General features: G+C 38.5%; 1 protein-coding gene across 2 annotated transcripts in view; it reads left to right on the top strand.

Annotated features, from left to right (window-relative positions):
• EBF1 (early B-cell factor 1) overlaps positions 1 to 26,680 on the top strand; it is a 402,505-nt gene that overhangs the window by 12,349 nt on the left and 363,476 nt on the right. For both annotated transcript variants that reach the window (XM_008571252.1, XM_008571253.1), the window contains exons 4-5: positions 153 to 226; positions 10,337 to 10,405. In XM_008571252.1, coding sequence (XP_008569474.1) covers positions 153 to 226; positions 10,337 to 10,405 — 143 coding nt within the window. The remainder of the gene's footprint in view (positions 1 to 152; positions 227 to 10,336; positions 10,406 to 26,680) is intronic.

Genomic DNA, 26,680 nt, shown 5'->3' with positions numbered 1-26,680 from the left:
AACATATACTGAAACTATCATCCAGTGATGCCTTCGGTTCCTGAAGGCTAATTGGTTCTCAGTAGTGGTGGAGTGGTCAAGAACTCAATGGTGATAGTTTGTTTTCTGCTGCTTGGTTTCATTCTTAGCTAAAATCATGCCTTTGCTTTCAGGCCATAGTGTATGAAGGCCAAGACAAGAACCCAGAAATGTGCCGAGTCTTGCTCACACATGAGATCATGTGCAGGTAAGAAATACCTTGGTCTCTTCCTTTAATTAGCAAAGAGAAGATGAAATTGTATCTCAAATCTAGGTGAACTCAGATCTATTTTTGGGTATATATTTATTTTGCTCTTCTATTAGACAATCTAAAAAGAACTGTTAGACATGAGTCTTTGTTAGTAAAGTGTCAGGCATCACGGTAGTTCTCAGTCATTTATTAGATTTCATCCTGAAAGGCATACATTTCCATTTTGATATCATACTGTTAATGGGCACAAAGCAGTGCCCTCCTCTTTTCCCTTGCAATAGAATAAAATACAATATAACCCTTTTAGTGTTAATATATGCGCTCAACTGCACTGCTAGTGAAATGAGTAAGAGTTCTATTGATGTCAGCAGAGGCCTCTGTTTGGGTAAGACTTGAAAGTTGTAGTTTCCCCTTTTCAATTCTCACTCTTAAAAATGTGACTGTCTGTACCTAGGCATCATTTCTCCTTAAATTGAGTGTGGGTTGGTTTTTGTTTTTTTTCCCTTGCATCTGATGTCTTATTTACCCTGTATATAACTTTAACAATGTAGCTAATGTTTCTTAGAGGTAGTGAGCTTTTGTAAGAATGGCAGAGATGAGTCCCTAAAAGGTATAAAAATTCATGTCACTCACACCAGTGTCTTTATTTTTGCCCCTAATCAGACTAAAGATACATTTGAAAACATGCAAGCAGATCAAATTCACTTCCATGGTCTTCTACATGTGAGGGAGTAGACCAGGGAATAGCCGTTTAACTTGCATTCTTATTCTTCATAAAATACACCAGCACTTTGCTTCCAATATATTCTGAGTAATTGGATAAAGCATGAAGATGCCACTGTGCATCAGAGAAAGGCTACTAATTGCTTTGTTAACCATGCAGGCTCTCCTGGCACAGAGCGTGCTTGGCGACTGACTATTACTGACCAGTCTATTTAGGGCTTCAGCTGCCACCTCGGCATGGGTGGGCTTTATTTGCTGCTCATGGACTCATGCGGAAAGCAATATTTGTTTTTGGTGGCTAACCAGTACAGGGATCGAACCCTGGACCTTGGTGTTGTCAGCACAATACTCTAACCAACTGAGCTAAACAGTCAGCTCTGGGAAAAGCAATTTTAACACTCTACAGGTGGAAATGAAATAAAAAGGGCTTACTGTGCCTCCTGAGTAAAATCACACATATTAACTTCTGTGTCTATAATTATGAATGTATATAAAAATTTCATTTTTTTTCTTTTTCAAATGCGTGCTTCTAATGTATTATCCTAAAATATCCTAAAAATAAGTTTTCACTTCAGTGATTTGTAAAACTTGTTAATTATTCCCAAAACAGGTTGTTTTTCTCTAATTTTAGAGAGTAGCAGAACTCAAAAATATGGCCATGGATTTCTTATGTTAGGCAAAAATTAATGTTATACTGCATATAACAATTGGACAATAAAGCAGAGTTGCAACTTTCGGGATTAAATGAGTAAAATCCGTTTGAAAAGCATTAATATATGACCTTCTTCGTTTTTCTGTTTTTCTGACCATATCTTTGTTTTTCCTTCCTACAATTAGTATGATGTTAGAATGAATTTTCTATATTCTACTACATGTGATTCTAGCAAAATAGGAAACAGACAGGAAGATGGATCTCAACCAATAGGCCAAATAATACCTATATGTCACAGATTTGCATCTCATATCTGCACATATTTGGACTATGCTAGAAATAATTCTATTCTTGAAATATTTAAAGATATATTATGCCTTTCACACACAGGCCTACCCTCTATTAATGCAGTTTATATTTTTCTTGTTTTTAAAATTCATTGGTTCAAAGTACTTTATTATGCTGGTTGGTGTGCTTTACTGCTGATGTTCTTTCTATTTTTCAGAAACATAAAAATAGCAAAAATAAAATCCTCAAGCCACTGAAGGCAAATGATGATGTTTGTACTGTGTGGCTAAGAGGGAAAAGCCATATTCAAAATGTCATCCTGCTAATGTTACAGATTACGGGTTTTCCTGGCTGCCTATAGATGTGTAAGAGGTACTGTTTGTTTACCAGGCCGCCATGACCCTATTACACAAACCTGTCATCCATTGTGTGGCTAACAGTCTTTTAAATTGCAAATCTGATGCTCTTTAGGGGGCTTTAGGAAAAAAATTCTCACTTCCACACCATCCTATTTCTCTTGATTTCTTGCCTGTTGTAAGTGGAAGTTGGGATGTGCTGAATTTGCACCAGGGGTGCAAATGCAGGCTCAATTATAAGCATAAAATTAGAGTCTGTTCACCATTAATCAGCCTGGCTAATTGCTATGCACCACCATTAGCCATATGGTGTGAAAGACAGCTTGCTCTCCCCAAGATGAAATTTCTTCATTGCAGACATGAAATAGTGAAGGCCCTGGATTTTAAAATAGCTTGTTTTAGATATTTAATTTCTAAACAACTTTCTGCAGTGCTTTTTATCAAAGCTAACGGCACAATAAAACTTTGCGTTGATGTCACAAAAGCTGTATATTTATAGTACATTGGCTATCATAAAGGAGACACAGAATTTAGATCGACAAGAAAGGGCTTGGTGATTCTGTTTTGTTGCAGGCAAAAGAAAAAGAAAAAAAAAAAAAAAAGGAAAAAGAAAAACACCAGAGAGAGTTGTGTCTCAGGTGGTTGCAAATTTTAAAAATCCATTGTGTTCTGTTGAGAAGGTGACCCCATTGCTTGGGCTGACTAAAGGACTTGCCACCCTTGGATTATAATTATTACCACTCAGAGACAAAACCTGTCTGACTTGTTGACATGGAGCTCTTTCTGTGGAAATTTGGGAGAGTTTCTGCCTTTTTGGTAATTTGGAATCTATGATCCCAATCATCATTACATTTTGCTAATACCTGGTAGTGAAGTTCTTAAAATAATATGGCCCCATGAGTGATTTTTTAAAACAGGATTTCATGAGGGATTTGATTATAAGGGCATCCTGACATCTTGTGTTTAAATGTGAATGGAAAATACAAACTATACATCATAGGTGAACCTAGTTTTCAGCCAGGCAGGCTGAATGAAGCAGGTTTTCTCCATTTCGAGTGCACAAGACAGTTAGTTGCAGGGGATGGGTGCTCTGGTTAGAAAAACACTCTTTTTCCAATATCAGTGCCTGATTTTTGTAGGATCATGAATTCTCAAGGCTATCCTAGTCCCTTGATATGTCTTTTCTTCCTTCCTCTTTTACTGACTTACTCTGATTTCATCCTTCAGATTCCCACCTAAGCATGGTTTCCTCAGAGATGCATCCCTGGCCCTTAGCTTGAGTCAAGTCCTCTTGTCATGCAGTCCTGTATACACTGTGCGTTTCCTTCATAGCACTCAGCAGGTCTGTAACTGCCTGTCCACAGTCTGTCCTCCTTTGCTGGACTAAGCTCCTTGAAGGCAGGGAAGTGCCTCACTTTTCCTCTTTGCTTTACTTGTCCTATTTGTGAAATGGGAGGATAATATGACTTAGAAAGTATGGCTAAGATTAAATGCTATAATCCCCATAAATTTATCAGGGTGCCTAACACATAGCAAGTACTGGATGTCTATTTTTATTAGTAATAGTAGTAGTATGAGCATTAACAGAAACAGTACCAGAAATATTTGCAGCGTCTAGCTAAATATCTGGCACATAGTGGCTCAGCATCACTGATAATAAGAGAACATTGAAAGTCAGTGAAGTGTCGACTAAAACATTAATATATGTTCACGCCAGTTTCATATTTGTTCATATCAGTTTCATTCATTTTTTTAACACCTACTATGTGCAGAGCACAGTGGAATGCAAAGCCTGAAAGACTGGGTCCTGCAGTGGGAGAGCTTATCCTGTAGCTTGGGAGATGAGACCCATAGCAGACCACTAGACAGCATTCAAGAAAGTGCTGAGGGGGTGAGAGCCTGAGGCAAAGGGCTGTGCCTATTCAGAGAAGGGAGGAAACACGTTGGTGGGTAGGAGCAGCGGGAATGGGGAGAGAGGTGAGACAGGAAAGGGATTTGAGAGGGTGCATGAAGAAGTGTCTAGGCATGTTTTCTGGTGGTCCAGGCAGGATTTATGTGTGGAGAGGTGTGCCGGTGGGGAGACCTGTGGTCTGGAGCTGGGAAGAGGGACATGGTCAAAGATAAATGACTTCAGAGGTCTTTTTCCAAAGGTGAGAATGGAAGCCATGGGTTTAGATGGGATTGACAAGGGTAGGAGAAAGAAAGAAGAGGCCATGGAGACGTTCTTGGGGAATAATCATATTTAGCAAGGAGGGAGGGCGTGTTAGAGAATTCAGAAAAAGAACCTTGAGCATACAGGGAATAGTGATAAAAGGAGGTGTTTCAAAAAGGGGGAGTCATCCATATAATAAGTGCTAGAGAGATCCAGATGGACTTGAAGACTTAGAGAAGCCCCAGAAAATTACTGGCAGGCTTTGAGAGAGGAGATTCATGTAGGTGCTGGGGCCTGGTTGCCAGTTTTTATGGGGTTCAGGTGGCAAGGAGTGGTGGCGACTCTTGCAAGAAGAATCATGGATAGTGAAGAAACTAACTCTAGAGAAAAGGAGAAGCATGTCTTTTTCTTTCTTTCTTTCTTTCTTTTTTTTTTAAGAGAATGAGGAATCTTGTTTGTAAACTGCAGGAAAGCGTTAACTAGGATGGGAGGAGTTGCAAATGCAGAACAGAGGAGGTATCATAGATGGGGCAGGTTCCAGGTGAGGTGGAAGAGGAGGGACCCACGAGCTCAAGTGCTGAGTTAGTGTTATAAGAACAGTTAATTTACTTTAAGATGTGGGAGGAAGCAGAGTATAGAAGAGTCTACTTATGCAATGGATTCTTTAAAAACTAGTCATCCATCTTATTCATATATCTCATTCTCTAGCCACTTTAGCTAAATAGGTAAAGCACCTTTTTTCTTTAATGTAAAGATCAGAGTTTGAAATGATGCTGTTCTTCAGTTGACAGAGCCTCGACTTATAGGAAGAAGTGCCATGCCCCTGAGATGAGGATCTGCAGGTCCCATGACCCAGCAACATTTAGATGTTTCTTGCCATGATTTATGAAGCTGTGAGTCAGCTCTCTAGAACTATGCCATCTGTGTTAGGTGGCTGAGGAAGAGACTCATAAGTTTGCTTTTCTCTGGGTGTGCAGAATTGTTTGGGAGGCACAATATCCTGCTGAGGAAAGAGCTGCTGTTTTGAGTCCTCAGCTTATGTACCAGGTGTTGGGTACCCACTCTTGTGAATGGCCACATTGCTGTCCTGTCACTTGTGTTGCAGGTTGGGAAGGGATGTGAATAGTGGTGGCAGCTGCCTGCTTTTGGAATTCTGTGTTGGTGGCAAAGCAAATTAGGAAACTTCAAGCTCCCCAATAGATGCCACTTTAGGGAGCAAATTCCAAGTCCTTGCCTGGTACAGTGCCCAACGCACATGGTAGAAGCCTAAAAGACACTTTTTTGATGGGTGAAGATCCATCAGTCACTTGGTAATTAGGACATGATTATCACTGTGACTTTTTTTTATTAACACAGTAATTTTTCCTTTATGTGCTTTTGTATGTTTCATGTACTGAATTGATGGGTGAAGATCCATCAGTCACTTGGTAATTAGGACATGATTATCACTGTGACTTTTTTTTTATTAACACAGTAATTTTTCCTTTATGTGCTTTTGTATGTTTCATGTACTGAATTGTTTCAGTATGAGCCCTCGTCGGCCTTAAACATATGCAGATTTGTTCTTCAGCTTGTCCTTCTTGGTTAATGCCTGTCTTGTGTATGGTGGAGGTCGGTGCTCACCTTTCTTGGTCCCTCTGAGTTTAGTAGAAATAACTAGGGACAATTCAGCTAGAGAAGGGAGAACTCACATGGGCAGGAAAGACTGCTATGGGTACGAAGGACAGATCGTTACTCTGCTTGGCTAAGGAAGCTACAGGGGGATAGATGTCAGTTCATGTCTAAAGGAAGACCTTCCTTCACCCACTTGTGGTTGATTTTTAATTTTTTAATAGGAAAGTATTATTGCAATACAGAGCAGAACGTGGCAGAAGTATGAAAATAAAGCACATATCCTCCATTCTTCCCCACTGCCTCTTCCACTCCCTGTAGGTTAACTCTTTGAAGTTCATATTCATTCATTCAAAAAATATTTCCTGAAGGCCTGCTGTGCACCAGGCTTGGTTCTAGTTGCTGTGGATATCAGGGTGAACACAACAGTCCGAGACTCTGTCCTCCTGGGGCTTATATTCAAGTGGGAGAGACAGACAATGAAAGAAGACAAATAAATACAAAATATAACGTGGAGAGTGTTGTGTAGAGAAGTGGAGGTGGAGTAGGGGCTGGAGCATTCTGGGGTGGTCAGGGAAGGCCTTTCTACAGCGATGACATTATGAAGGCTTAAATGGAGTGAGGGAGTGTCCGAGCTTGTGAAACATTCTCTCTCCACGCCCCTTTCCTCTTTCATTTTTCTCCCAGAAATGGGGCCATACAGTACAGACTATCCTACAACTTGTTTCTCTCAATTCACAAGATAATGTAGACTTCTTCCAATAATAGTGCCTCAAACCCCACCTTCATTGTTTTTGATGCTGCACAGAATTCCATGTATATATGTATATGTATACACATATGTACATATCCATATGTATGTGCAGACATATGTATATATACATACACTATTTTGTAGCCACTGAGGTGATACTCAGAAGCCTGAGTATCACATCTTGGGAACGCAGCGACTGTGTGATGCAGTGACGTGACCCAAGAAACAGAAAACCTGTTGGGATATTTTTCAATGCTTTGCATAAAGCTATTTCCTTTTTGTAAGAGTTAAGTGACCTCCAGCACCTTTATTCTTTTTTCTCTTACTTTCTTAATTCTCCCTGTTTTGTTTTTATTCTGTCCTTCCTTCTTTCCTTCTGTTCTTTGCATCTGCCTGTTTCCTTGGGTCCCTTGGGACACAGCCTAGAGGCATGATTAAATTCATCTAGCTGATCTCCGGGGCATTTTTATCTTAAGGAGATGAGGACTGTGTTAAGCCAAAGGACAAATCTCAGGCCTAGTGTGGCACTTGCTTGGGGGAGGTGGTTTGGTGTATGGGTTGGGTCAGCTTGGCTTCCTTTATATGTCACCCTCTTATTCTCCTGGATTGCATTTTTCTCCCTAGTACTTAACATTCATTCATAAAGTCATTCAATCAATCATCCATCCATTCATCCATCCATTCATTCATTCAATCTTTGAGCTTTTGTAGTCTATCTCAGGCCTTATGCTACTCATTAGGTAAGTGAAATTGACAGTTTCTTCCTTCATGAAGCATATGGGTTAGAGGGAGAGGAGAATGAGAGAGGGGAGGAAGATAGTAGCCAAAAATACACAAATATATACTTAACAATATAATTTGCATCGTGTTAAGTGCCCTAAAAGAAAAACAAAAAACAAAAAACAAAAAAACAGGAGGAAACTCATTTAGATTAAGGGTGGATGTCAAGGCAAAGCTCTCTGAGGAAGGAGTGTGTAGGTTGAGCTCTAGGAAAGGGGTTGGAGGAGGAGCAGACCAGGCAGAGAGGCCCAACTGTGCCTGGGCCTGAGGTCAGATTGAGTGTGGCACATCAGAGGGGTTTAAACTGTCCAGTGAGGCTGGAGCTTGGCAAGTTGGAGGAAAGAGGCAGGAGGTTGGGGGGTGGTCTGGCATCATATCATGTCATGGATTTATTCTAAGTGTAGTGGGAAGCTATGAAATGGTCTTGGGTAGTGAAGTGACACAGTCTCATTGACATGGCTGTTGCAAGGGGTCAGAGTGGAGGCAGTGATACCAGGTGAGAGGCCACTGCAGGTGTCCAAGTGAGAGAGTGACTTGGATGAAGATGGTGGCAGTGGGGAGGGAGAGAATCAGCTAGGCTTGAGATGTAGATTCCTGTCCACAATTATCATCAAGCAAGTTGAAAGAGTTTCTGGAGAGCATTTCATCAGGCAGGACTGTGGTGAGGGTGCGGCCACCAAGGACTTGCTTTGCCAAGTTGTTTTGAAAAAGAAATTGGAGGAGAAATAGGCCTTCCCATCCATCAGTTTTCCTTCCTTGCTAAAGGGGACTTAGGCTCTGTTAGTGGGTTGCTTTTGGAGACCTGCTGCCTCTGCAAAGCACAAGATGGGTTTGCTCAGAGTTGGAGGAGGAGAAGGAGGCTGGTGGAGGTAGACACAGGGAGTGATAGTGATGAGCCCTTGGTAGGGCCAGTTGCAGAGCCCAGGCTTTACACCCTGGTCACATTGAATCTGTGCCAGTGCACTTAGAGGTGGGTGCTACAATCACCCCATTTTACAGATAAGGAAACTAAGACTCTCTGAGGTGGAGACCATGCTCTTAGTGACGCAGATAGTGTTCTTAACTACTGTGCTATTCTGGCAAGTCTGCAAAATGTAGGTATAAGGGAGAAGAGTTCAGGGATGATGAACTTCAGTTAAAAAAAACTTTTTTTGCATGCTTTCCCAGTGCTTGCACTTCCCACTCCCTTGTTTCTTTATCTGTCTCTTAGGTATCAGGATACTTTGGGCTTTCTATCCTAAAAGTACCGGTACAGCACAACTCAGACTTGGAGGAAATCATTTCCTCCGAATCTGAAAGGGAAAGGCTATAAGGTGAATGGAGTGATTATTAGCTGAGGCTTTTATAAAAACGATACTGTTCTTACCATTGCTTTCTGGAGATAGCAGAGACAAACAGAATTAGCACCAAGTTTGGAAGCTCATTCTCTTCTCTGAGATATAGTTACAGCAAGGAAAGAGACTTCCCAATTTTGGTGAACGACTCCCTATGCAGAAATATATTTCTGGGTCCTGGAAAAGAAGTTCAATGTTTGGTTCCTTCCAACAGCTCTCTAAATATAGGCTGTGTGATTCACTAAGTTGCAATAGTGTGTGTGTGTTGTATGTGTGTGTGTACATGTGCATGTGTAAGAGAGGAGAAAAGTGCATATTTTATTTGTGGTGCATGGTAAAGTATGACCCTTGGATTACCTTTCCACCTTCTTGTTGTATGTGTGTGTGTACATGTGCATGTGTAAGAGAGGAGAAAGGTGCATATTTTATTTGTGGTGCATGGTAAAGTATGACCCTTGGATTACCTTTCCACCTTCTTGACTGATCAAATATGTGCTTTTATAGTGTGCCCCTGGTATAGATCAGCAAGTGAACACATTTTTTTACTTGCAAACAAGTCTCAGATGGATAGTTTTCTGTTGACCATGGGTACTTTTCAAAAACACAAACTTTTCACTCTTTTAGAAGCATCTCAGTTTATTAAAAACTGGCAGCCTTAAGGTCACAACTGGGGTGGGATTTTAGTGGCGGGTGCTTTTCTTGCTCATGGCTTTTTTTTTTCTCTGACCTAATAAAGAGCGTCCATGGACAGGGCTGTACTAACCGTTGTATCCACTGGCTGTAATGCTCCCAGAAAACTTAAGCAGTGACCAGTACAGGCCATAAGAGTCAGAGAAACGTGGATCTCCACTTTCTCTGCTCTTGCATCTTCCATGTCTTAATTGTAGTGTTTTACCTTCTTTATGAAGATGGTTTAAAGCAAACAGTTATAGCTTTAGGATTTTTGGAAAAGGCTATGGTTGAAGGAAATACCACTAATAAAGAGAAAGAGGAAGAAAAAGGAATCCATTTAATACAAAATGACTGGAGGGGGAGAAATCACTCATACCTCATTATTGATGCGTTCCACACAATTAGTGTGATCTTGAGGGAAGAACGTTTGAGCCACCCACAATTCTGAATATTCTCATTGGATAGATGTAATAATAATGCACTTCACAGTGAACTCTCCCAACACCGCGGGCAGTGGTGGGGAGACCCCATCTTAGGGCTGTCAGTTGTGGCTCTGGGAGAGCCTCTCTCCCTCCCTCTTTCTTTCAGCAGGGAGAGGTTAAGCCTGGCCATTAACCCATAGGTGACCCAAATAGAATTTTCTGTCCCAGGGATCCGTTGATTGCCAGGTATGGCTTTGTGGTAATTCTAGCATTTGTAACCCAGCAATTTGAACCTTCTGTCTGCCTAAATGATGATTTTACATTGTAATGGTTGTACTAAATCCTTTTGCTTTTGCTCCATAGCCGCTGTTGTGACAAGAAAAGCTGTGGCAACCGAAATGAGACTCCCTCAGATCCAGTGATAATTGACAGGTAGGGACCACTCTTCTTTCACTGGATTCTTGTTCCTCATTATAATGAAACACCTGCCCTGTGCCGCTCATGGGCGAGGGTTAGGAATGCATGGGGCTGAAATTTGCCTGTTGGTCATGACTGAAGCTGCGCCGAGCGATTGCAATTCCTGGGAAAGCCGTATGGAATGTTCTTTTGGAGGCCTGTTTCTTGAATTGCTCCGGTTTTGTGTCTGATTCATGCTCCTAAAGGAATATTTTTTTCTTTCCTGACTTTCTGTGGCTCGGTCCTCATGCTGTGCCAGGAAGCTTCAGAAATAAAATAATAATAGTTTGTGATTTATGAAATGTGGTTGGGTGCTTATAAATATTTAACTTTTATTTGAAAAATGTTTGAATCATTATCACTTTTAGCTACAGTAGTTCTGTTGGATGTAATCCATCTACATTTTAAGGTTTTATTTATGCATAAAAAGCAGTTTAAAGAGATCTGTGAACCAAGATTTTCTACTGTTACTTCCCGAGTTTGATTGCAGCTCATACTGTATTGTAAGTTGATTAATTTATCCTGCTTGTCTTAATTATTGTGTTTTTAAACAGATCCATATTACTAATCTGACATGACCAAGTAAATCACTGTAGAACAATAAATCTGTTTTAGTTGTTCAGTACAATTTCGAGTCAGTATGTGCACACATTATGCAAAGTCTGATTCCAAATATTCATTCTACATTTTAATTATTGAAATTCATTGTATGGAAACATGTATGATAAACCATTTGTTACATAGCATTACTCATTGAGAGTTAAATGGCCTGGAAGGTTTATAGGTACTGTCAATTGTCAGCTAGGAAAAGAGCTAGCGTTCTTTAGCTGGAAAAAGAGTCTTGCGAGTAAGACCGATTGATCCCTCACTGAAGAAATCAACAGCCAAACAGAAGTCCCTATTTGGGTTTTGGTAATATTGATTTTTGGCAACAATAACAACAACCAAAAAAACCCGTCTTTTCAACCCTTTACCTTTTTTGGCTTGGTTTATCATTTTCAGTTAACAACCACAAAAAAAATAGGGTGTTTACTTTGCTTCATTATAGTCAAAAGATTGATTGTTGATTTTGACCTATGCGATTCTTCAGGCTTAAACCCAATATTGATTGCCAAGAAGCTTTATAGAGGTTACATTTCAATCAGATATTTCAATTAAATATGTCTCACTAAAATTTCTAAAAATATGTATTTTTGTTTGATATGAGTATTAACATACTTAATTCAAAATTAAAAGATACGAAAGTTTAATGTACAGTGATATTGTGTGCTGCCTATAGAATTAGGACAGCAGGTTTATCTGCGAGAATAGATATGTCATTCATATAGTTGCTTTTTCTGCAATAGAAGATGAAAGTCTTCAAATGAATAAGGTCAAAAAATACATATTACCTTTATGCTGTTCATTTCATTTAAATATGCCTCTTTAAAATACCATTTGTTTTAAGCAAGTTTTTCTTATTCTATTAAAAATAAAATGTTCTTATCAAAGGACTAGCCCAAATATTCCCCCAAACTTTGAAACTATAAGCGTTTGTTCTTCCACACAGTTCCTTTTGGTTTAGATGATGACACAAACCTTACTTTGCCACCCGCAATGAAAACACTTTTTTTTTTTTTTTTTTTTTTTTTCTTGTGAATGGGTTAGGCTTTTAAGTTCTTCGTTTGGTTTTAAGCTGTGACTCTGATATAGAAGGTTGATATGACTGTGGTTTGAATAACATTTGATTTTGACCTGTTCCTGTGGGTTGTGATGGTATAAGAAACTCGACTCAGCAGCGCTGTAATTAGCCCGGCCCGTGTTTTTGAAACAGGATTGTGTTACCTGGATTGCATTAGTGTGGCTTCTATTGTTGCCGCCTTGCATCTGTCCCAGTAGGGTACTTAAAACCTTTTCTTGGCTGGGAGAGTTCAAACAATTTAGGCAAAATAAGTATGCACTTTATGCTGTTGGTGGCTTTAGTGATATTATTCATGACGTTTATCCTTTTCGTTTTTCCCTTTTTGGTTTGACAAAGTAGAAAACAGTGTGTAGCCAACCTTGGTCTCTTAAGACAGGGGTACTTTAAAAAAACGGCTGAAACACGGTGTATGTGCACAAGTCCCAACATATGTTTATTTGCTGGCTATTGCCACTGCCTTCCATGAACTCTGTCTTTATGCAGAGATGCCAGTCGATATGCAAAACCTCATTTAGCTATTTTTATTTGCATCTGAGTTTTCAGAATTTATTTTTCCTTCAGTCTGCCAAAGGTCTTAAAAGCTCCAGTCCTATCTGTGCTGATATGTGAAACTTTCATTTTTAATAATGAGAGAAGAGAATAACAACAAGAAAAGAACTTATGTAAAGAAGGGCAAGATAGAAAAGATTTTCCAATTTTGTAAAATTGCTGCAAAGGAAAAAAAATTATGGCCACCGTGTTTGAATTTCATAGTTTCCAATTTGATTCTATATTACTGATTGCATAATATCTGTGTTACGTGCTTAGGGTTTGATTTGCTTTCAGATTTATGGATATGAATCCTTAAATATTTTGTAAAAATAGGCTATGGGGCCTGCATTCAGTAGCAATATTAACTGTTTTTGCAAGATGCATACAATATGCAATTATAGAGCTGAGGGTACAAGCAATTGTTGTGTTAGGATTTAGCATAGTTTTAACGCACAGTCAACTTTTCAGCACCAATAATTTTTAGCTCCCTTTGCTTGTCCTTCGGAATTTGGAAGAACATTGCTATTTTTATCAGTCAAAAGACTTTCAGCAGTGGTTATTCAGAAAAACTATTTATAGGATAGATAGAAGAAGCTTTCTGGTCATATGGCAGTGGTGCGGGGCAAGCTATTTCTGTGTTAAATTTTGGCTGTATTATTTTCTGCCAGTGATTTGGGAACATCGGCTTGGCATGTTTTATCAAAAAAGTGGAATGAACAAAATCTGCAGTTGCATACTGTGATTTAGGGAATGGGTTTCTACATCATTCTAATGGTATGCAACAAAGTAAGTAAACTGTGACTCAAATTCTTTTCACAATCATGACAATTTGTCTTCACTTCAAAAAAAGTTTATAGAAAAATTGCTGTAAATGTAGTAGGTATACACCTGTAGTTGACTGCCAGGTTATATTTCTGCCTGATGCCAAATAGCTTAAGAAGCACAAAACCTAGCTTGTGCCCAGTGATCCAGGTCTTTGGGCTGTGTAGACATGGGAAAAGTCACATGTGTTATGTTTAATAGCTGATGACCAGGAACTAATAACAGCAAATTTCATTATCAGTGAAGTAAAAGGCTATGTGTGGTAATTATTGTTAAAGTAAAAAGCAAAAAATGACTTTCAGTTATTGAATTAAGGTGAGGATTGATTTAACATATTCATACAGTAACTCATATTTGAATTTAAAAGGTTTGCAATAAACTTCGTGTTTAGAAATTGAATAAATTGTAGTTTTATTACCACATTGGATAGCCTCGTGTCCTAACCTTTTTCCTTGGAGTTATCTTAGTTCAATAAATAAAACCTCATTAGACAATTCCCATTTCAACAAGTTTATTAAATTTTGCAGAAGTAATTAGCATAAGCTGTGCTAATTTTTCTGGAAGACTAATGAGGGAGGTTCTTAATTAGGTTTACTTTGTAAGAATCAGAAAAGATGATAATGACAAAAGTCACATAGGGTAGTCTGAACTGGAACCCAGTTTTTCTGCATCTATAAAAAAATCTTCCATTTTCTATATAGAAACTTCCTTTTTAATGCTTGAACTGAGTATATTAAGGGTTCAAATTGTTATTTCATATCTAGCTAGTTAGTATTATCATCCATCCTTGATTTGCTTCACTAAACTCTTTACTTTCCTAAACTATCTTTGAGTAATGATGTGGATGAATACAGACAGTCTTACAAAAACATTTTTTCCTCCAAATTATACTAAAGGGTTCCTTTCACACAGAGCCCTGAATTCTGCTTAGATTTGTGTTGTTTACTTCCGGAAGGTGGGATGGGGGCAGCTCAATATTTCTTTGTTTGTTTTTTCAACTTAGGATTACTGTGATTGATAAAATAGATCACTGAGTAAGAGAAGACATTAAGAGCTCAGTTTTTCATTACCTTTAGCTGTGGATCCTTAGCTGTTAACAAGTGGAATTAAAAAAAAATAGATAGAAATAATAAAGGTTGAAATTTCTTCTCAAATTATGTTCTCTTATTTCATATGAATTTATTTATTTAATCAAAAAAAAATTTTTTTTTGGCAGCTGGCCTGTATGGGGATCTGAACCCTTGACCTTGGTGTTATAACACCATGCCATAACCAACTGAGCTAATTGGCCAGACCTTGTATAAATTAGATGTAGTTTTGGCAGCTGGCCTGTATGGGGATCTGAACCCTTGACCTTGGTGTTACAACACCATGCCATAACCAACTGAGCTAATTGGCCAGACCTTGTATAAATTAGATGTAGTTTTTTCAGGGTACAGCATAGCTCAAGTAACCTGCAAGGTTTGGGTTACTCAAAGTCAATATTGAGAACACAATTTTTATTATTATTTATTTATTTATTTTATGGTGGCTGGCCTGCATGGGGACCTGAATCCTTAACCCCGGTGTTACAAGGCGGTGCTCTAACCAACTGAGCTAACTGGCCAGCCCAAAACAATTTTTAAAGCCTGTCAACTTACATACCTCTAAAGATTTTGGGTTTTCTTATCGTAGCTTTAACACATTTGCCATGTCTTTCTTTTCCATTTATAAGAATTCTTGTATCTATGTTTATTGCTATGGGATGTAGGCCTTGACATATGACATTAAAAGAAAATACACAAATTTTGTAACGTGAAAAATCTAGTCTGTTTGAAATTATTTCAGTACTTACCCAAGTGTCTTCTAAAAAGGAAAAAGGAGCCTATATTTGTTTTTCCCAGAATTGTCTACAGATCTTCCACATCCAGGTGACTTTCATTTAGGTAATACTTGGGTTTGTTTTATGATTATTGTCTGAAATAGAATGCTCAGTAATAAAAATATTAGAATGCTCATTTTGCCTGTTGATTTTACGTGATGTACATCATATGAATAGAAGAGCTTAACCATGTTAGGGTTGTTCAGAGAGACAATTTTATTGAAGAATTCATTCTTCATCTAAGAGGTATAAATGCTGTGCTAAAACTTTTCAGAAAAGTGCAGTGTTATCATATCACCAAGCTAATTTTCTTTATTAAATCGACCCCAATGTATTTATATCACATATACATCCATCTGTATAATAGGGAAATAATAGTAAAACTATAGAATTAGGAGACTACATTCTTATTATATATATAATTATATATATATATTTTATATATACACTTTTTTTTACCACTGTGTGGAGTGGGGTATAATATGTATTATCCAAAGATTGTAAAGGCATCAAGTCAACTCAACAATAAATGACTTCCTTCTGCCTTTTATCATCAGAGATAAATCTCAAAATTCATTAACATTTTCTTTTTTTCTTCCATTAAAAAAGTCCTCAAATCACAGGAACATAAACGTATGCTTTTATTAAAGATGCAAATGAGGCTCGTAGTCAGTTTCATAACTTTGTCTCACTGCCCTTTCAACTCTTATTATTTTGGTCTTCATCCAGTTTTGAGAAGGACCAACCACCAAAAGTAATCATCTTGCTGTACACAAATGGCGGTCTGGGGCATGAAGAACCAGAGGTGTAGGTGCATTTTTCAGAGCTCTGATAAACCTTTTGTAACACCTGATTTCCTAACCTTGAATCCTTGAATAAAATAAAAGGAGGAGGAATTCACTGTTTAAAATTGCCCCAGGCAGGATAATTGCTGCCTTTTTGGTTGGTTGAGAGGTTTGCTTTTTTCAAAAGTGAAAACCCAACATCGACACTTAGTGTGAATTTGCGATTGTTTATTAACCCTAGGGTATTTAAACATTTGTTTTCTCAGTGGGAATTCTTATGTGATTATTAGCAATGAAACTTATGTGAGTATCGTTCTAAATTTTATCACATATCAGATGATATTGTTCTGAATATGAGATAAGCCCTATACATTTGTGTGCAGTTTGCTACTGTGATAAGAAAATACCTAATATAATAAGCTAATAACAGTCTATATTCCATTTGCTATCAGCTATTCCCAAATATACAACCAGGATACATTAAAATGCATTTCAAATATGCTGACAATATATCATAATGCAAAGTACTTTTACATGGTATAATACTATTGCAGACACTGTATAATGAACAACAGTGGTTTTCCTGTAAAGGAAATATCGGCAGTAACTTCCAAGAAATGTATTTAATAGAGCTTTGAAGAATCAACAGTGTGTATGTGTAACGTAGCCTGGGTGTCATCTCATGGTGTGGGTTTTTATTCAATGTCATCATAACTTTGCTTTTGTAACAGTTCTGAAAAAATACAGAAAAGCAGTACAAAGTCCAACTTTGCATTGTCAGTTTGTGATGAGAATATATCACTATATTAAACATGCTTTTACTTTTCTGAAAAAAAGAGAGTTGCTTAGAATGGAGAAAAACAAAAACAAAAACAAAAACAAAATGCTCTCCAAGTGCAACTCTCCATTGATAAATTCCCTTACTTACACTTATCGTCAGTACCTGACCGAACTCTCTAATAAAAATTGACCAGATTTTAAAAACTCCATTTAGAGGTTCCTGCATAAAGAGGTGGTATTTTGATCATTTTAATTTGCATGAGATGTTATCTGAAACAGGCTACTAATTCTTCCTTCTCATCCATACCCTCTCCATCCCATCCATTTCGTTACAAATTGTATAACTATATACTGTCCAGGACAATATAAAAGTGACCTCAATACTCCTCTTGCAATCAATGAAATATGGTGAACAGTACAGGTTTGTCTTTGGTTGCTTGTTGCCTTTAAAGGTGTGGGTAGATGAAGATAAATCTCCCTTGCAAACTATTTCTCCAGTTACAACCCTTTGTCCAGAAGCAAATGAAAGTTTTAACATTACAGTACTTATTATAATAGAATTTTAAGTGCCCTAATCCTGCTAAAAGTGTGAAGCTGAGTGTGCATACGTGTGTGTGTGCATGTGCGTGTGTCTGTTCACACACATATTCTTCATGGGGAGGGGAGTTAAGCCAAAAACAACAATAAAAAAACAATGAAAAACTCTCGTATTTTCCATGGTAGGGGGGGCACATATGTTAAATGAAGCAAACTTAATGAAACTGATTTTGGGGAAGAACATGCCATTGGCATTTTATCCATGTGATACGTATTCCACCTTCAGTCGGAACAGAGTGGTCTTCAGTGTGCTTTGGGAATTTTTATTTTTGAAGGTGACGTGCTTGGTTCCATATCCAAACATGCCCCAAAACCCTACTTGTATTGACTTAACTAGACAAGTTGGCAAATTATATAGCTTAATCCCACACAATAACCTCCAAAATGGCACTCAGTAACTATACCATCCTGCTAACTGTTTGAGGCACAATAGTTTTGTAATATAATATAAAGTAATAGTGTTAGCCAACACATCTTTAATAAGATATTGTTCGTGCCTTTGCCATATGCTACAGAGCAGCCTCTCACTCGGTGGGCCTTTTGATTCCTCTCAATAAGATTATTTCAAATACTCTAATCCTGAATCATTGACATGAATACAAAAGCCTAGTGACATCTAATAGATGCCTCTTAGCTTTGCTTTTCCTCTTGTTCCTTTCCTTTTTCTTCTCTTTTTACCTGACAAAAAGCTTATAGACACTTGGGCTCTGTCTCTCAGTAGCAGCATGGGGGGCTCCTCATGAAATATAAAGGAGGAAAAAGGACTGACAGAGGCCCGATAAGCTACAGAGTGAAGGGCCATAGATTAAAAGTAAATGCCAGTAAATCCTACCCTGTACACTCACTTGTTCTTTTATTGTTTTCTTTAACACTTTCAGTGCCAGCACAGGGGGAAAAGAGAAAATAGTAATCAAACCGTGCATGTGCATTTCTAATGTGGACACACTTACTATACATATTTTATAGGGCTTTGATAAGATTCTCAAATTTTGGTTTATGTAAAGGTTATGATGGTAATTTTAAAAAAATGTCCTTTTAATCAATATCAAGAATCCCTCAAGAACTTTTTTGCTCATTTGCTGCTCAATTGACAAAATATTGATACTGTGTGTGGCTAGGAAGAGTCTCTCTGTGGGGTGTGAACATTGGGGGCTCAGGACACGACATTTTCAAGGTTGAAATAACTACTTTTTTTGAATCAATGAATTGAAAATGATCAAAGTGGAATGTTAGGATATTTGTTTCATGATATTAGCTGTTTCTTTTTCATATGGCTTTGCTCCTTGCTAGTGACCCGAATACTCCGCCTGCGCTGGAGGGTGCACTCTGCTTTAGATGATGGTGGTGCACACCGAGGAGCTAGGAGCACAGCTGGATAACTTTCCTAATGGCCAAAAGGTTGTCTCTGCTTTTCAAAGCAACCATGATTTCACTAAAGCTCTTTTGTATCCCATCTGAATATGAGATAATCATGCTACTTGCAATTTCTTTATTATTGTTCAATAGATAAACTACTGGGATTTTTTCCCTCCTATCTTTAATATGCTTCCCATTCGTTCATATTTTGATCTGTTAGTAACATCTTAAAATATCTTTTTTAATAGTTTTGGATGTACTATTGGCTGAAGTTTCCTCACAACATGGAAAGTTAGTTTGAAGAACTCTAGACCTGCATCAGGTTTGGCCACACACACACACACACACACACACACACGTTACAAAGACAAAAGAAAGATGGAAGGTGAGTGGTCTCTTTTCATTGATTAGAAAGTTCTGTAGAAAAGAAAGTTCGTAGGAGTTCATCTGGTTATCTTTAAAGCTATTACCAACAGGGTCAAAAACCTGTTTCTCTATACAGTATTGGTGTTTTCTTAAAGTCAGATTCTAATCTCAGGTGTATGGTGTATATCTCAGAATATCTTCCAAAAAATGAAGTCCTTCTTCCTGTGGTCCAGGAGTGGGAGAGCCCTGTTCTGGCTGTCCCTATGTTCTTATATAGACCAGCACTCGAACCCTGGCCTATGAGCACCTTAAAACGAAACAAACAAAATCCCCGACCACTGTGAGTCTAATGGCAATCTACATCTGAATGGTACTTGCAAAGTTTTACAGGACTTTAAGGTGTAATATTTCAGAGAATTCTGTTTGCGCAATTGTGAGGGCACAAACTGACTCCATTTGACAGATCTGTGAACTGATTTTTTCAGGATTGGAGGTATAACAGGGACAGAGACAGACATGATTCCTGGCCTCATGGAGCTTTCTCAGTGACTCAGAATTGACCAAAAAGAAAAGAATAAATTGGAATAGTAAGTGTAAACAAAAAATATATGGATTTAAAAAAAACAAAAACAGAAGAATGCTATTTTAGACTGGGATCATGATGAAGAGGAAAAATAATCCCGGGTTGAAGTTGCTGTTTATCTCGTACCCAGTGGTATTAACTTGGGTAAGCTCCATGGCTCTATTGCACTCCTCTGAGGCCGTCTACACATGGGTTAAGATCACAGGCGGTGGAGTCAGACTGCCTGGGATCACATCCCAGCCTGCCAGTGCTGTGGGACTGTGGGCAGTTTAACTTCCCTAAGCCCCAGTTCCTTCATCTATAAGACGAGAATAAGAGTAGTAGTTCCTAGTTTACTATGTAGTTCCTACGTTATTATGGGTGTCATGAGGAATAAGTAGATAACACACGGAGAGTACTTAGCACGATGCCTGGCACATAATACATACTCAGTATAAGGTGGCTGTTATTTTTAAAATAAAGTCTGGAATGAAGAGATGTGTAAGACCCTTTCCAGCTGTGGAATTCTAAGTTTAGTCCCTTGTGGTATTGCTGCACACAGCGAGGCAGATGAACTCTTTAGGAGGTAGACTGTAAGCCTAAGAGGGCAGTGACTGTGCTCAGGTTGGTTGCTGCGGTACCCCCCAGCACCCTGCACAGTGCCTCCCTGTGAGTAAAAGGTGCTTAGGGTATGTTTTTGTGAAATAAAAAATGAAAGGAGCTAGAGACAGGTTTGTTATAACTACACAATAAAGTGAAACGGCACTGCCATTAAAGAGTGATGAGAAACAGCAAATGTAAGATAAAATATTAAATTTGTTACACTTAAAAATGTTAATCTTCACACGATTACCATGCAAATCTCCTCATTGCCTAACTGTTTAATTGATCAAGTAAATCACAGAGCAGACAAGTAAGTGAAAAACCCGGCTGTTGACATTCTTACAAAGCACATTTCAAGAATATATTCTGTTAACCAGTATAAAGATTACACACAATAATGTGAATAAAAACAAAACAAAACAAAAAAACACATATATGTCGCATCATTTGCAAGTCATAAGATTTCAGAGAATTTGGGGGAAAGCATGATTTTTGTAGGGCAACTTGGTGATCTCCCATCATTATGTCAGATGTGAAAACAGTGTTAGGATAAACCATGTTTAAGTAGCACCTTTGTTTTATATAAGTTAGAAGACCTAAGAATTCACCATTTTTTCTTTCAGGCAGGTATAGTTTTGACATGCCACTCTGATGATTGAAGGGTTAATGAATACTCATTTTCCCTCCCATCCTCCTGTCCCCCACCCCCAATCCCATCATGTGCCTGGTTGACTCTGAAAGAAGGGGCTTCACGTTGCCCGTAGGGCATCCCTTTCCCAGCCTTCTCCAAGGCCACCTGGGCAGACGGGAGCTTGCCTTCTGTCCTTAGGACACAAAATCCAATCAGGCGGCCGGTCTGCCAGTCTCTGTGACCAGCGAGCTGGGAAGAAGGAGGAGAAGCAGAGGCCACTCACATTTGATAGGCTGCTTCTTTGTGGCTTTAGGGGGCTCCTGTGTCTACTCGAGGAAGGAAGTTCTCCCTTATTTTCAAGATAAGGTGTCATTCATGAGAGCAGTGTGCTGAACTAATCAGGTTAATTGAGAGGCCCTGAATCGTCCTCACTGAGCCCAGCTCTTCTTCCTGTTATAGGTAGATAGCGCAGACAGACAGATTACACATATTTAGTTTTTTCCTCTAAAGCTCATGAAATCTGTAGGCAGGCAGGGAACGTAGGTTCAGCCGAATGTCACTCAGGCTATTTGAGCACGGGTTCTTATTGTAGAACAGCGTAGTATTAAAAATAAAATAAAATACAATAAGGTAACAAGCTTTCTTCCAGATTGAAAGACGAGTGCCTTGGGACGCCTGGTATCTTCTTTGTTTTTTCTTAATGTTAAAATAATCTCAGTGTTTCATATCAGCCAGGAAAGACTGTTGGTTCAAGAATCCAGATAGATTCCTCTCTGGCTATTTTATTTAAGATTGAAACTTAAAAAAAAAAAAAATCTCACTGTGATGTGTCATCAGTGACAAGTAGCTTCTCGAGCCATGTTTCGACTCTTCGGCTTCCGAGCCGGACACTGGGGGCTGCGGCCCTGACTCATCGCATCCCCGGCCTCCCTCTGGAGCAGCCGCCGGGAGAAGAGGCAGAGCTGGTTCAAGTGAATGCCCTGAAGGGCGGGGGCTCTTCCTCCGTCTTCTTCCACTCAAGATGATTTGTCGTAGTTTAATTTTAAACACGATCATTTGACTATTCTTTCTGTCTACCCCACCTCTTCCCCCCTTTTTTCTTGGAAGTTCCAGGAATGACTTTAATTATCTCCACAATCAAATTCTCGTTGCTGCCTCTGTGAAAGTGTGTAGTCATAGATTGCAGGGATTATTTTCTTTAGCACTTGGGGATAGAGAAACCGGTTGTTTCAAAATGAGAACCAGCTGGTTCCACAGAGCCCTCATTTAATGGGGAGCCACTTTGTACACAAAGCGTTCGCTCAGGTGGGTCATTACCGCAAACCCCAAATCAGCAGTGTTTGGTCTATCACCCTTTATTAAATGTAGAGCGAGGAATGATTTAGCCGATATGGTAATAATAATAATAATAATAATAATAACAGTAATGTAAAAAACACACCCTGCATCTTTAATTTTGCTTTAGCTGAACACTCAGGTTTGGAAGGAACATTCTTAAACTTCTTCTTATGGTAATTGTAATCATAGACCTAGTTTACCACTGCTCTCTCATATATGGCTGAGGTGTGTGTGTGTGTGTGTGTGTGTGTGTGTGTGTGTGTGTAGCTTTAGACCTAGTTTAGCACTGCTCTGTCATATATGGCTGAGGTAGGGGTGTGTGTGTGTGTGTGTGTGTGTGTGTGTGTGTAGCTTTAACCCTCCCTAAATCTAGAAAATAAAATTAAGCTCATCTTTCAACATAATCTTTTATCTGACAAGCACAGTAGATAGATGAAAGGTGGATAGCTAAGTTGTGGGTCGCATTAATAGAACCAATTGGAGGGCAAAGATACTGCTATTATCAAACATCTTTTATGCGGTCCTGTAAAATAAAGACGAAGGTGATATACCAACATATATTTTGCTGTCTTTCTAGCTTGTAGAAATTGGTTTGTTGTCATACCCTGTTAATTTCTAGCAGCACCAAATTCAATTTGAAATGAGGAGAGTATTTTCACTATTTGACGGTACAAAATACTTTTGAAGCATGCAAAGAAGGGAAAAAAAAAGCATAAAAGACACATAAAACCACAGTAAATAGTCGGGAGAATAATTTGTTTTTAGAATCCAGGTTGCATTTTTATAAGATAAGTAAATTTTGGGGATGCAACATTTATTAAATAAGGGGTTGAAGGATTAAAAAAAACAGATTTTTAAAAGTGTAGTTTAACCAAATTTTATCTTACAAATGTGAGAGATTACTTTGCATTACTAATAAAAATATGTGGCTAATTTTTTATTATGACATTCTTTTTTACACTGACTTCACAATAATTTGAAGAAAGGGTGAAGATTTAGAAATCTATTTTCACAGAGTTTGATCAATAAACTGAGCGCTGGGTACATGTGCTTTTAATTATTTTTATTTTTAGGATTTCCATATTGAAACATGGTTTGGGAAAATCTTCTCTAAAGATTTTTTTGTTTGTTTACTAACTACTTTGATTATGCAATGTCTCTTTAGTTCAAACTGTAATCTGATTGTATATTTTCTGCATCTATATTTTAAAAAATTCTGTGAGTTTTTTAATATAAAAAACAAATAACTGTTATATTTCTAGTCACTCAAATTTGAACTGAATTTTACTTCCTGTTTCAAAGGTCAAGGCAGGCTGACCTCAACAGCAGTGTGGAGGCTGCTGAATTATTCATATCATTGACTTTGTGTCAGCTTCCACATTTGTGGAGAGGGATGTTTTATTCATTTATCTCATTTAGGGTTCTTCTCTGCACCTGTTTCTACCATTAAGTACCCTGTAATTTGCATTTGATGCTAATTTAGTTTCATATCAGCCTAGTCCCCCCTTGTTAATTTAATTTTCTAAGACCCTTTTCATTATAGTAGAACTGTTTTCCTCTTTAAAGCAAACATCTATACAAGTAATTGTATAAACTGCCTTTTAAATAATATCTTTTAGAAGATTCCATCGTTTAATTCCTTAATTCCTATAATTAGCCATGGTTTGATTAATGTTTCAAAGGGTTAAATTAAAATGCAGAATTACTCAAATGCATACTTGAATAATTTCTTATATATAGCAGTGTTAGCGTTTTGGTGCTTCCTGATAATTCTCAGAACAGTATGTCCTAACAGCAGTAATTTTCTTTACTTAGAGTGCTGTTTAGTTTACTAATAGTAGTTTCTTTCAAATCATTCTGCTCTCAATATTACTTGTGAAATGTTAGTTTTTTCTTTCATCAGATTGCTGATAGGCAGTGACTTAAAAATGTTTCAGCAACATTAATAATGACCCCCCAAATAATCAAGGCAGAATTAGGTCCAATTCCTTGATATATCATAGAAGTTTGTTATAATAAATTTCAGGAAACTATGTTACATTATATGTCTGTTTCTCTTCTTACTGATTCCTTTATTTTTGTCTGCTGCTCAGAGTAGATTGCCTAGTAATTTGTCAGCTTCCCAGACATGGTTTTAGCCAGCTTTGGTTTGTGTCTATGGGCACCCATTGGGTTACTATTGCCACTCAGATGTACAAATTCAGAGAAATTTGTTTGAGAAGCCCTGATTGAAATGGTGACTACCTTGGTAGGAGTGGCCACGTCCCTGGAATGTCAGTGATCTGGTGGTCATGAGAACTAGCAACTTGTATAAACCAGGTATGTAGGCCCTCTGATTGTTGGGAAAGGAATTCTACTTCTCTCCTCTCCCTGGAACTGTTTGCAGGGTGTTTGACACAAATGAGTCATTATTCGTTATAGGCTGTCTTAGTGGAGGGAATTTAAAACAGGGGTATGAATTACGAATTCAAGTTCCAAGGTACGTGGAAACTAACCAGAAAGAAAGTTGTGACTGTGGCTGAATATCACTAAGAAATTAGCCCAGGCTCTACCATGACCCTCATTTCCACTGCAGTGGATTAGTTTGATCTGTTGTTTTTATTCTTGCAGTTGCTTTGGGTTTCCAGGAGGATCTCAGTTCTATTGAAACTGGAGTTTGAAGGTGGCTTCTCTTGTTCTTTCAGTTATAAACGATTCCTGGGGACTCCCACACACAACTTTGTCACTGTGGGAATGCGAAAGGGAATCTGCAGATTCTCTAGTGGACAGCTTTCCCTTGTCCAGTTTCAGGGTAGAGCCAGCCATGGACTGAATGCTTCCCGAAGGTCCCCTTCAGCTGGGAACTTCTCTAGTATACCCCCTCACAGTGAGTTTTTTTGCATCCTATAGTTTATTAAGCTAGCTTTATGCTTCTGCTGATGGGCCTCAAACAATGGGAGAGTTTTCAGGGATGAAAAATGGGATCGTTATTCGTTAAGAAAACATTTACTTACTGATTCTCACCCCCACCCCCCACCCCCATGTAGATATTCTTTTTAGTCTGGGCAAGTCTGTGAGCTGCACCAGAAAAGTCCCCTTGAGGTTTGATTAAACAGCCAGGTTTAAACACAATAAGGAATATTTGCAGAGCTCTTAAGAATGCAGGAAAGGTTTTCCCACTCAATTCTGGCTGAGGCGTGGAGTTCCACTGTCAGGATCTCATCCCTTTAGCTAAGAAAAAGGGATGAGATATACATACTTTACAGGCTGTTTGGTTAGCTCAGTTGATTATAGTGCAGCCTTGTAATGCCGAGGTCACAGGTTCGGATCCCCCAACAGACCACCTGCCCCTTTCCTCCCCAGAAAAGACACACATAACTCAGGGAAGGCTAATACCTTAGTTATATTAATGAACACCTTAGTTATATCACTCATATACCCCTTAGAGGGAAGGAAATAAAGATCTTACATGGGTTTGGCTCTTTTTAGTTTGCAGAGCTCTTTGACCTACAGTGTTTTTGTTTTCCATGACAACACTGTCAAATAGGCAGGTTTTTTTTTTTTTAATACCCATTCCACGGATATGAAAAATAAATAGTTTAGCTTAATAAAGCGGATAAATAATCTAGCTAGGTCTCAAAGGCAGGTTTTCTGAAGAATCTAAGTTCTGGTAGAAACAGACCAGGTTTGCATTTGAGCTGAATGACTCTCAGAGATTACAGTCCAGTCCCTTCATTTTACAGATATGAAAGCTGAGGCCCAGGGAAGCACAGCACCATTGCCCGAAGATCTAATTAGCCTCAGAGCCAGGACCATAAGCCAAGTCCCTGGGTCTGACGCCAGTGGCTTTTCTGCTACTACTCTGGGCCATCTGGGTCCCGCTTTACTATCCATTTCATCTTGTGTGAAATCAGCCTCAGGAAAGGGTACAACTTGTATTTTCTGGGTTTGGGTCCAAGGAAACCCTTGAGTTCTGTATCTCTAACAAGGCCTAGCGTTGTGCACTGAACACGAGTTAAATTGTATCTAAGAAATTCTAACAGTCATGGGGAGGAGGAAGCTACAGAAAATTCCATCATAAAATACTTACTTTTAGAAGCTCACATATATCCTTTATTTGCAACTACGCTTGTTCATACTATGTCATAACACTGCGCAAAAAATTTCAATTTTTATTTTTACTTGTCAGAGGTATTTCATAAACAGTCATCTTTCAGTAGGAATTTTATAAAAGTTCTTTCTATCCCAGACATCTCCTCATGAGCAGTTGTCTCTGACTATTATCTTTCTCTGGAAGGTACTTGACATGCCTAAATATTGAACTTGGCAATTTTCAAAGTAAGTCCTAATTTAAAAGAT

This window comes from Galeopterus variegatus, unplaced genomic scaffold, assembly GCF_000696425.1.
Source record: "Galeopterus variegatus unplaced genomic scaffold, G_variegatus-3.0.2 Scaffold671, whole genome shotgun sequence".
Classification (NCBI taxonomy): domain Eukaryota; kingdom Metazoa; phylum Chordata; class Mammalia; order Dermoptera; family Cynocephalidae; genus Galeopterus; species Galeopterus variegatus.
This window is presented reverse-complemented; position numbering and strand designations above follow the sequence as displayed.